Source organism: Fringilla coelebs, assembly GCF_963513975.1.
Source record: "Fringilla coelebs genome assembly, chromosome: 8".
NCBI lineage: Eukaryota > Metazoa > Chordata > Aves > Passeriformes > Fringillidae > Fringilla > Fringilla coelebs.
The window spans coordinates 33,327,057-33,339,858 of NC_140066.1; the positions used below are offsets into that span (position 1 = coordinate 33,327,057).

The 12,802-nt window shown below is 42.8% G+C and overlaps 1 protein-coding gene across 1 annotated transcript in view; it reads right to left on the minus strand.

Moving 5' to 3' along the window:
• Positions 1-12,802, minus strand: part of CPXM2 (carboxypeptidase X, M14 family member 2) — a gene marked incomplete at both ends in the record, with an annotated part of 63,010 nt that overhangs the window by 17,984 nt on the left and 32,224 nt on the right. The window contains 2 exons of the mRNA XM_084210653.1: positions 5,423-5,573; positions 5,864-5,948. Of these exons, the coding sequence (XP_084066779.1) occupies positions 5,423-5,573; positions 5,864-5,948 (236 nt within the window). The remainder of the gene's footprint in view (positions 1-5,422; positions 5,574-5,863; positions 5,949-12,802) is intronic.

Sequence of the window (12,802 nt, forward strand, 5' to 3'; positions counted from 1 at the left end):
TCAGACACATTCCTTAACTTGCCACATCTGGGATGTCTGGAATTCTGAGTAATCATTTGTCAAGCCAGTGGCTGTCAGGCTTCTATGAAAAATTGTTTCCCTTCACACAAAATCATCTTCATTGCTTTAAAATTATTGGGGGGAAAGCGAAATATGAAAGAGTCTAAATGTCATCCTTATTGCAACACAAAAAGACATTGTCTCTCAGGAAAAAAGTGGTTTTAAACAGTATCACCTGTCAGCTGTGACTTTTTTAGGGGGGAGAAAAAGAACAATCCTGGATAGGAAAAATATGTAGTTACCATCCCACAGCAACAAATCCTCACTGAAATTATGGAAAACTCACAACAGTGCAAAATACTTTATAAGATTGTTAAGTTTCAGATTCCTGGCATCAAAACCACGAAATATTCCCATAAAGTTCTAAAGTTTTGGGGTTTTTTTGCACTATTTAAGTTGTTTATGAAATGAAACATGCATGCCCCATTAAGCTTCACAGATCATGACCCATCCTTGCCTCCACTTCCATTTCCTAATCTACAGCAGAGATGCTGGAAGGTCAGTTGAAGGCTGCTCTACAAATGTGACAGAAAAATGTCCAAAAAAATCTCATCTCATCAAAACCCATGTTAATTTGTAGAAATTACTCATTGATATACTGATTAGAAATGGAAATCATAAAGAAAACCCCCACTTCTTCCCAAAAGAGACAATGAGTTCAATGCCCCACAGAATATCTTCATCATTGAAGAAATACCTCCACGTTGTAAAAATGTAAAAATAAATGTCATAAAACTGCCAGGATGTTGAAAGTTTGCTGTATCCCCATGAGCCAAAATATACAGCAACTGATTTTTTTCCCTGATACTTTAATCCCATGCCTTTCAAAGCCTGGCTCTTTTTCCATACATCAAACACTAATATCATGGGAATGGCTGTGAATGCTGTAGAGTTGGTGGAAACTTAAAAAAACTGCAGTGAAAATGATGGTATCTCTGGCCCTTCCTCAACAACAGAGCTCAATTTGACAGTTCCCTGGGGAATTTACACTCATACTTTGCCAGGCTCTGCTGCAGCCTGCTTGGATAGCTGGATTTCTGCTGCAGCAGGAATACAGATTAGAACATTAAAAGCTAAAATGTAGAAAGGCAAACAAGGCTTGCACACAGCTGGATGGGTCCACTTTGGCAAAAATATTTTTTTTAATAAAACTGAGAATAAAAGACTGAAAAACTCAAACCACAGAAGATTTATAAGAGAAATATACTGATTTATTCAGAGAAATTCTGAAGAAATTCTCTCTTTCTTCCATGGAGAAAAGATCCTGCAAAACTGTGGTACTCACATTTATATAGAGGGATTTCTTACCTTTTTTCTGCCACTGATCTGTCTGTACATCACCAATAGAGGTAATGAAGTTTGCTGGGAGAGGCACCTTGTGCCCTTCATCCTTCTACTCTTGTAAAGATGGACAAGTGAGTAAAGCTGTTAAATCACAAATTCTTAGGAGCTCAGAATGGCCTGGTTTGGATGGGACCTTAAATCCCATCCAGTTCCATCTGCTGCCATGGTCAGGGACACCTTCCACTGTCCCAGGTGTTCCAAGCCCCATCCAGCCTGGCCTTGGGCACTGCCAGGGATCCAGGGGCAGCCCCAGCTGCTCTGGGCACCCTGTGCCAGGGCTCAGCACCTTCCCAGAGAACAATTCCTGCCCAAAATCCCATCCATCCCTGCCCTCTGGCAGCAGGAAGCCATTCCCTTTGCCCTGTCACTTCAAAGTTCCTCTCTCCATCTTTTTTGTAGCTTCCCTCAGGCACTGGAATGCCACAATGACATCACCCCCAGGCCTTCCCCTCTCCAGGATGAACAATCCCATTTCTCTCAGCTTTTCCTCACAGCAGAGCTGCTCCATCTCTCTGATCATCTCTGATGTCTACAACAGCTCCACATCCTTCTGATGCCTCAGGTTTGGCTTTTCTGTGTTTCCCATTCTGGGCTGCTTTAGTGTGTGGGGCTGGGCTCACATCAGGGATGCTGAGCTCTGTGCACAGAGCAGGGAGACAAAACAATTCCTGCTCCAGCTGGGCACCAAGGACAAATGAGCCAAATCTCAGGCCAGGAGCACAAACCCCGTGGGCTGGAGAGAGAAAAACAAGCAGGGTGGGACTGCAGGGGCTGAAGCTGGGATGGGACAATGAACTGCAAGGTGCAAATGGAGCAGAGCTGATCCCAGGGAGAGACCCCGTGCCCGGCCGTGCATTTTGGGGCCATTTTGGTTCATCTTGGGTGCAGCCCTGGCTGGGCTCTGGTGCTGCCCAAGGTGGGTCCATGGAGGAGATCCTTTGGATAAATCCCTGCTTTATTTTTCAGCTCTCTTTAGTCTCTATCCTAAGTCAGCCTTCACAAGGCATCCCTTCCTGTGTTGGGGACCCCAAAACTCCAAGTGGGCTAATGCCCAACAACTTTGCAGTATGAAGGCTCTGAAAATTGCCCAGAAAAAGTACCAGAAAGGACTAATTGCTTGGCAGTTGATGAAAAAAGAGCATTTTCTCTTATTACAGCCCTACAGCACCTCAGCCAGTGAGGCTCTGATGCTTCCAGTGGGTTTCAGCTTCTCAGAAGTTCTGCTCCAAATGCAGGGCATAATGAAGGCAATCCAAGGGATTCAGAGAAGTTTTTAATAAAAAGAATATTCTGGTTTAAATCCCTTAGACCGCCTTAAAAACCCCAATGTGCTGTTTCACAAATGACTGTGGGTTTTTTTTCATTTCCATGTAATTTAAGTGAATTTGACTTGTCTTCACTAAATTGAACATCTCCCAGACAGCACACGTGTAATCTTGAAATAAATCCGCTGGCAGCCACATCAGGTGATTCTAAGTTTTTTTCCACATGATCTATTTCATGGCAGCCTCATGAGCATTGCTCATGAGCATTAACATCACACAGGAAATCAGCAATGAAATAATATTTTTCAACTATAAACTGATTCTTTTCTCCTTTTATTCTCAGAAGTAGGTGCTGGACTTAGAGCTGCTGTTGACATGGACATTTATAATGAAAGATACTTGTAAAAAGTCACATTTTTATCAAAAAATGAACAGAACTTTAGACTTGACCAGGTAGCCTGGCACTAAGAGAGAAGCAGTAAAAATAAACTGAAGCCACTGAAAAACACAGTACTCCATTACAGAGCTGTTAAAATTCATTTTTAACCTTGGGTTCAAAGTAATGGCATGATCATGGTACCAGTGATAGTTTTCTATATAAGAACTATTAAAAATTAAATTCCATCACAAATTTATTCCGTTAAAATAATTGTCTCTTGCCTTGAATACCCTACAACATAAATAAATGCATGAAGAACTCAACTAATTTTCTCTCTCCAATCTCTGGGTGCTTTTGATCAGATATAATTTCATTTTGACCTTCCTTAGGTTTGAGGAAGAGAAGGCAAGGAAAGCACATCCATCCCTCTGAGGCAATTGTAAAAGATTGTGTGTGTCAGCCTCCCTCTCTGTATACCAGCATTTTTGGGAAGGGGAGAGGGAACTAAATGTTTTTGGATTTTGTCCTCTTTTTGCCCTCTTTTCTGAGAGATGGCAGCACTGATTGTTGTTACAGGTAAGATTTTCTGGCACTTTTCTTCCATGGAGAAATGTCTTTCTCTTGGTGAAACATCAAATCCCTTCTGTTGCCCAAAGATAGCACTGACATAGTTGGACCAAAAAAAAGCTTCTGTAACAATCTAGAAAAGGTTGTTTGTCCACACTAGCCTAAGATACAAAAACAATGCATGTTATGGATAAAACATAAGCATTTCACTGATAGAAATTGCAATTATCTTACATAATACTGTTTAGATAAGCAGCAACTTCTCTGTTCCAGTTGTCCAAATAGTGTTTTATCATGATTTATCCAATTTTTAGCACATCTAGCACATGCAGAAGGTTTTATGGACAGAGCCCTACCCACAGGAATGGTTCTAGCTGTCTTTAACCATTTCCATTTCATTCAGACAGTGCTAACCTAGAATATTAATCTCAGTCAGGTTTTTTCTTTTCCTTTTATCCTTTCTCCTTATTCGTTTATTACCCTCCCTTGTGAGCCTGCTTGATGGAAAGCTGATACAGAGCACAGACTGAATGCAAATGGTTTAATATATTCAGGGATTAATGAAGGCATAAACCCTAAAATCACATGAAGAAAAATTCAGAGTTATGAAATGGGTTTCTTTCCTTCCACCCTCCTTTATTTGTTGGTTAATTTCCCTATGCCCCAGGATCTGGGAAGGCTAGAAGTGTGTGAACTAACAGAGCTCCACCTCCTGATTTTGGTGAATTTAGGAAAATTGGTCATTTTGATGGGGAAAAAACCTGTCAGAGAAGAAGAGCCTTTGATTTCCAGTCCCACAGTCAATACAGTGTGTTAGAGCAGCGCTGTCAAAGTCGCTGCTCCCGCGGCCAAACCATCCAGATATTTAACTTGGAATGAGAAAAATGACACCAATAAAGGGTGAGGAATCAACTTAGAGGGAGCTGCAAAGAAATGTCCCATCCTAGAGGAAGAAAACGTGCGTGGAAAGGCCTCTGGAACCTGGGGAACAGCTTTGTCTCAGGCACCTCGCGTGCGACGCGCAAAATGAGCAAGGAGAAAGAAATGCCAGCTCTTTCTGAGCTAAAAAGATGGGTCAGCACTTATCAAAACCTATTAGTTCTTCAGTCCAATTACATTTTGAATGAACACACCCCATTCCCATTGTGTTTCTCAATGAATGATTCTGGTATTTTCTTTCAGGAATATACTGAATCAGCCACTGCGGGCAATTAACTCAATAAATGACTACCGGGGGGATGCTCTGATGCTGTTTCCATGTGAATCCAAGATCTGTGAAAAGCTGGAAGAGCACTCAGCAGGACAGTGCTGAAAGTGGGGATGTGTTCCCAGCTTCACCCACTGACACAGACCCATGAAGCTGAAGGATAACAGATGCCAGCACTGCCAAGCAGAATCTGGCCCTGGATGGGTGTAAAGCCAGTAAGAACACAGGGTAAAAAACTGCTGCACTCCATAAAAATCACCTTTCCAAATACTGACATTTTTGCTTTTTTCCCTGTTTAGATGCAGTTTTAGGGGAGAGAAAGGGATCACAAAAATTTACATACAAATTGCCCTAGAAAACAGTCAGATCACCCATGCAATCTTGTTTTTTTAATAAAGGCACTTGCAGATACTGAGGCTTGCATATCAAAAGTTATCCTGACACTGTCTGTGGGCTTGGGCAGATATTTCTATTTCTTTCTGCATAACCCTACTCACTAAAGACAAATATTATCCCAAAAGCAAAGCCCCCCAAAGGAAATGCAATTTTTGAGTCTTGCCACGGGCAGCCACGCCAACAAGAACTCCCAAAGGCTCTCACCTGGCAAGGGGCAGCCCAGGATTTCCAGCCTCATGCAGATGCTGCCCTCCTGGAACCAGGAGCGCGGGTTGATGCGGATGTAACGCGCCACCAGCGGCACCGGCAGCAGGTTCAGCACTGGGATCTCCTTCTCGCTGTTCCCTTCAAAAATCTGTCAGGCCAAATGGGGAAAGAAAGGGCAGCATCAGTGCTTCAAGCTGTCTCAGAGTGATTTTGGTAAGAGAAATGTAAAATCATCTTTCAGGCGCAGGCTGATGGTGGCTTGGGCCAGAACTGCTCTTGGAGGGTGGCAATCCCCCCATTCCCCCTGGGCAAATCTGACTCTGTACCTTGGGATTTGCTCTTAACATCCATGAGAGATGCTGCCACCGACTAATCTGTGGCCAGCCCCTGCTTTCCCAGCTCTGCTCTTCCTCATAAAACATGTTTTGTTCTACTCACCACATCTCCAGATTCGTTCCTGACAGCAGTCCACGCGTGGCTGTCATTGCTCACCAACACTCGGTAAGAGGTCACCCAGTTACTCCTTGAAAAAGAGAATAAATAAGTTACTTTTCAGAACTTAGAATGACTGCACATTATTTAATATAATCAAGCTTATAAGGCTGCTAGCAGTGGAAATCCCATTTGGCAAAGTCATGCCAATCTGGATTCAACACACTATTCAAAAAGCCTGGCACATAGAAGCAAAATCCTGGTGAGATAATATTCTGGGAATCCAGGGGGTGAGAGACTTGCTGCTCTCCTCTCCTTTTATATGCAGAGTTTGGGATAAATGGCTTATCTAGAACAGATTTATGCAGTGTTCAAAGATCATCTTTTCAGCTGCAGAACATTTATTAGTTCTGCTGTTATTATCAGAGAGGATGGGAAAAAAGTAATAAATCCTCAAGGATGAAACATCTGTGAATTTCAACCAGCAAAATTTCCATTTCTTTCAATAGAAGAATAACTGGTGCCTGCAGTTATTCTTGTATTTATTAGCAAGAGACAGGGACAGAGAGAAAATTGATCACAGGACTACTGCACTCCTACAATATCCTGATCAATCCCCAATAGACTGATTTTTCTAATGTCATATGATTTACAGCAAAATCCCCTTTCATCTAAAAAAGTCAAATATTTCAGTTATGCCTCATCTGGATCCAGCTAGAGAAGAGTATGAGGAAATGTAAAATGCTGCTTCCTATATTCAGGATGAAAGCTGTGGAGTTTCACACTGCTTGGGCATTACCTGTGGAAATGTCTGTACAGGGCTGGAGAAGGCTGGAGAAGGCAATGCCCAACTCTCCTCCCCCGTTTGTTACTCAGAAAGAGCAGCAGTGATTTGTTTTTTCCCCCAACACCTGGTTTCAGTAGGGAGGGTCTTGGAGGAGAGTTGTGGCTTGGAGGAACATTTGTACCATGAAGTCAGTCCAGGAGGATTAAATTCCATAGTTATGTGCAACCAGCAGGGCTCTGGAGCTGCTCTTCTTCAGCACAGGTTCTCAGCTAAGCTAGAGTCCCATGGCTGGGAGTGAAACCAGGGCTAGGAAAGCTCCTGGCACTGGAGAGAAGAAAAGGGGACTTTGGGGAAGGCATTGGAGAAGCAGCAGAGCATAAAAAATTGGAGATCAGGAGTGCCTGGAAGGACAGACACACCTAAGGATTCCCCTTATACTGCTCCTGTACAAATACAACTTTGATTTGTTTTGTTTTTTTCTTTTAAAATCAACTAATAATAGCAAACTACCTATGAACACACACTCCACATTGAACCCGCTGTGCCTGTGTTTAAAGGGACAAATCAGCCTTTATGTGCTCACTAAAGAGTCAGGCTTCTAATGAAAACCAAAAAGGGACAAGGATGGAACAAGGGTAAAAGCACCAGCCCCAGCTCACCAAGCCTTGTACAAAACAGACAACTGAGTTTGTTTACACATCTGAAAACAAAGATGAGGTAAATATTTAGTATGATTTGGAAAATCACTTCTGGACATTCTGTACTAATGCCCCCAAAAGTTAAAAAATAAGATTTTGAAAAAAGAAAAACCAAAAAAAATGACTGAACAAACCCAGCTCTGTTTTAGACACTAAACCAGTCCTTTGCAACTCTTTCACCAGCCTCCTTCAGTGAATAGACTTTGCCATTCATGTTAGATTAAATGGAAAAATCTTGACTATTGCCAAGCAGACAACTTTTTGTTATGGCAATGAAAAGAAGGGTACATCTATCACTTGTAATGCACACAACTTTAGTATTTGGTAAACAACTGTAACAAGTTAGCAGCACTCTGAAAATCCTAATTGTCTGCCTTTCACTGGGAGGGCTCCTGGGGTAGGAGATTTACTGCAGAGCTGAGAAGTGCCGTGCTGGCGTCTCTAAAATTTGGCTGTAAAATGATAAATGACACACAACAAAATAAACAGTGACTTCAGCAGGCTGGATAAGTTTCTCCTGACTCTTGCAAAGAACTTTCTTCCCTCAGCTTCTCTGTGTTCTTAAGTTGAAGAAAGGCTGATTTACTTCTGTCAAATAAAGGAGCTGACAAGAGGGAAGGAGAGGGACTTGTGACAAGGACATGGAGTGCCAGGACAGGGGTGATGAAATAAAGTAGGTTTGGATCAGATATTGGGAAGAAATTCTTGGTTGTGAAGGTGGTGAGGCCCGGGCACAGGGTGCCCAGAGAAGCTGTGGCTGCCCCTGGATCCCTGGAAGTGTCCAAGGCCAGTTTGGACACTGGGGCTGGGAGCACCCTGGGATGGTGGAAGGCGTCCCTGCCATGGCAAGGCTGGTATGAGATGAGCTTTAAGATCCCTTCCAGCCCAAACCATTCTATAAAATGGCCAACAGAAAAACTTTAAAAAGAGGAAAATAGCTTTTTCTGAATTACTAGAAAAAGATAAGCTTGAGAGCAAAACTCCTGGATTTGAAGGAGGGTGCTGGTGGCACTGTACATATTCAATGCACTTAAAATTATATGGAACTTTTTGCTAGGTTGTTTTTTGGTTTTGTTTTTTTTTTTTAAATTTCCTTGCTCATTTTGTTGGAGGTTTTGCATGAGCTTTGCATAATTGGTTTTTTTAGTGTTCTTGGTCACCTCTCAAAATCAGGCTAAAGGACCAAAAGAGGCAACACCACAAACCAAATAACATCATTGCTTCTGAAGTATTACAGAACTTTTTTCACTTCAACTGCACAGGTCAGGTTAGGAGGGCAAACACAACACATCCATATTCATTGCTCAACATTTGCAGGAGAAATTCAAACAGGGTACTAAAGTCACATGGAACCACGACAACCATGGACAGACTTTTGTAAGAAAATCATGGCACGTACAGAATGTTTTAAAAGAACAAGCTTGCTTTACTGGCATGAGAAAATGTTGCTGTCACAGTAACATTTCTAAGTTGGGACTTTCATTTAACATATTTTGATTTTCTCACTCCCTACCAGTACAAAAGTTCAAACCTCTCCCAAAGGAAAACATATACAAGCAGTCCTGCACATTTTCCATCTTGAGTGGCAACAAGTAACGTGCTATGGAGGGGCAGAATGCAATTAAAATTCTAATGGACTGCATCCAGTCTTGGACACTGGCAGGATAGCAGGACCTCAGAGGGTCATGGAGGAGGTAAATCAGTGCAATGTATGAAGGCACACACCATACACTATCCATTGTGTTTGGCCACGAGCAAAAAGCAGAATAAAAACATCACAGGGGATCAGATCCTTCTCTCACTGGCACTGCAGGCAAAGCTGCCTCCAGGGCCTTAAATCCTTCCCCCTTTTTCCCCCAGTGCCACAATAAAAACAGCTGCTGATAATCTTAAGGGGGCTCCTGTAAACTCAGACTCCCCTGGGAATGGCACCTTCTCCCTAAAAGCCACATCCCCCACGCTGGGGAAGGGGAGCTCTGTGTGTGTTCTTGTGGTCAGAGGATCTGGAAAAAAAACAGCAAAGCCAAACTCAGGGCTTTGAGTGAGTGTCTTCAAACCCCAGACACTTCTACAGCTCCAGACCAGACCAGAACTCACTAAATCCTCCCAAGAGCTGCAGTTTTCCCACCTGTGTGTGGCACAGGAGGGCTGTTGACCCCAGGAAGCAGCTGGATGCTCCAAGAACTGCATTTCCCAGGATCCAGGAGTTCCAGAAACACCTCATTTATTCATGTAGGCACAGAAATCTAAAGCTTTTTTTGTGGCAATCCATCAGAGGAACAGGGCAGCTAAAGCCAAGCCTTGTGCTAGGAGAAGTATTGGGGAATTTTGTCTGTGTGATCACCTGGTGACACCAAGATCCATCTCCTCTGGTTTGGGATTTGCAGACAGGGATTTCTGTCACATCCAATCTCTTTGGAGCCCATCAGCACTGGATAATAAAGCTGTCTAAGGAAGGCTGAAATAAAGCTGTCATGCTTTCCAAGACTCAGGATGTCCCTGCTGTTGTTTCAGAGAAGCTCTTCTGGTTTCACTCTACAAAATCTCTCAGGACTTACTACTGCACTCCTAAGAGAAAAATACAGATATTTGCTGGGTTTAGAGAGCTGAGGAGACAGAATTCTGGGGAAGAAGTCCTAGGCCAGCATTCACAAAAGAGGGCATTAATTATGGAGCTCTTTCTTGGCACAGGCAAGGCAATCCAGAAGCCATTGTGACAATCCAGGAGTATTTAAGGTTACCCCCAGCTCATCTCCCTCTGCCACAAAGTGCCACTTCTGCCTCACAGACTTCCTCCATGCTGGAAAAAGATCATGAGGTACAGATTTGACAAGGATCCTTTTAAATAATCCCTTTTAAAATTTATAGCAGCCGTATCTCTTCAGACACAGCCTATCTGAAAAATCTCAGTATCCACTGACAATATTAATCAATTCCTTTCAGAGATAGTAAATGCAAAAATCAAAATATGATTCAAATTCATTAATGCGGTGAATTTTTGAATTATTACTAATTACTTGATTTTTATCTGTAATGCACTGGCCTTAGACAAAGCTTATTTGAACACCTTCAATTTCAAATTCAGTCTTTTGTGATGCAGGGAAATGTCCTGCTTTTCCATTTTTATCCCAAAAGAAAAGCTGAGGGATTAAATAACTTGCCCAGGGACAGAGAGACTAAACCTGAATGAAAGCAGAGAATTAAAAGCAGATCTCCTACAGCTTTGGCAGGTTGTTGTCCCAATAATCAGCTTTTCCTTATCTAACCACGGCATCAGCTACTGAGCAAAAAGATCATGGGCAGCACCAGAACAACAAAACATCTCCCAGCTGTGCCTGCCCTGATACAATTTCCTGACTTTTCTCTCTGTGTGTTGGACCCAAGGCTGAATCCCAGCTCAGGAGAATGGGAAGCAGTGGAGGGATGCCAGGTTTTTCCTGCCCAGGCTCCAGCAGGCAGTGGATCAGCTGGGAACTGGGATTGTTTGGGTTTATTCTCTAACCAGCAACAAGTGAAATAAACCCAACACTTTGATCCTCATCTCTGAGGGTGCTTTTCCACATCAAGGAAAGCCCAGGTGGTTTGAGGTGCTGGTGAGCAGAAGCTCAAGCCCAGAGTGGCAGAGATGGACCACAAAGAAGGTTAAGGGATGGAGCACCCTCCTGTCTGGAAAGGAGAGGACTGGGGGTGTTCAGCCTGCAGAAGGCTCTGGGCTGGACCTCAGAGCAACTTCCAGGGCCTGAAGGGGCTCCAGGAGTGCTGGAGAAGAACTGGGGACAAGGATGGAGGGACAGCACACAGGGAATGGCTCCCACTGCCAGAGGGCAGGGATGGATGGGATATTGGGGATTGGGAATTGTTTCCTGTGAGAATGGATTTCCCAGGGAGGCCGTGGCTGCCCCTGGATCCCTGGCAGTGTCCAAGGCCAGGCTGGATGGGGCTTGGAGCACCCTGGGACAGTGGAAGGGGGATTGGAGCAGGATGACTTTTAATGCCCCCTCTAACCCAAACTATCCTGTGATTCCCTGACATTCTTAGAATGAGTCCAGCAAATACCAGCAGAGCTCCCATGAACAACAGACCTGGCTCCAACTGAGCATTTTATTCTTCTGCTGTCAGGCCAACCTGATTTATCTGCAATAGAGCACCTAAAATTAATATAAAATAGACTCATTCAGGCAAATAAATGTGTACCCAGCAATAATAAATAAACTGACACACCAAAATACTTGATATAGCAAAATCTCTATACCAAAAACTGCTGGACAAGCTTTATACTAAATGATACTCATGCAACAGAATCAGCATGCTGGCAATTAAATGGCTTTCTACTTGAAAAATTAATTTGTACTCTCATGCAATTAAATGTAAAACCATTAATATTAATATTCTATAATAATATTTATGCTGATAAAATTTTAAATCCCCCACTGCCAAACAGCTTCCAAATCAGCCAAGTCAAAAAATGCCCAGGCAAACCACAGGTAGCCCAGCAAGTTTTGCCAACTAATTAAAATAAATATGATTTAGGAGATGAAGATTGACTAGACAGCAAGGGCATTTTTTTAATAATTGAAATCTTTGAATGTTTAATTTTTAAAATTGCTTCTAGCTGACTGAAATGAATGTATTGCTGTGAAATCCATCTCTTTGGAGGCCAAATGAAGAAAAGCTCAGAGCCAGAATTTCACTTGCTTGAACTGAATTCAGCAGAGATTTGTCAAAGCTTTACTCAATAAACAGGAGTTGGGGTTACAAATACCTTTCCAACCCAACATTTGCAACTTACAGACTTACAGCCAGGTTTTTACATTAATTTTATATACATTTATATATATACATATATATACATATATATATACACATTTATTAATTCCAGAAAATCTGGTGCCAGCTGGGGATGTTTCTTTTTGCTGTTGTGCATTCAGCCAGTAATGCCTGTGGGTGCCAGGGTCAGAGACATCCTCTGCTCCAAACATTTTGGTCTTAAAACCCCTTATTTTTGGCCACTCTTTGCAATGAGATCTTCATGAGTTTGAAATTCTTTCTGCAGCAGATTCTCTGTATCTGCTGAACACAGCCAAGCTGTGATGCCTTTTCTTATAAACCTCTTTTTGTGGTGTTCTTAATTTTCCATTCTTTTTTGTGCCTATCTCACCTTTATAAATCAGTTGTGTGTTTGAGGAGAAAAATCCAGACTTTCCAGGCAATGCCTCACTTCATGAATGTTAAAATACAGGAAAATGAAAAGCCCTGAGAGTACCCAGCAAACAATCACTGCCATTTGTGTCCCCAGCTGAGAGAATATTTACTGCAGTGCTGAAGGCTCTCACCCTTGGTGTGCCAGGGTGCAAGCAAGGTGGTCAGGTGCCACTCAGTGCAAGGGACACTGGTTTGGGGAGGACAAGGAGCCTGATGACCCCAACATGACCCCCACCCAGGCATTCTCATTGCACCAAG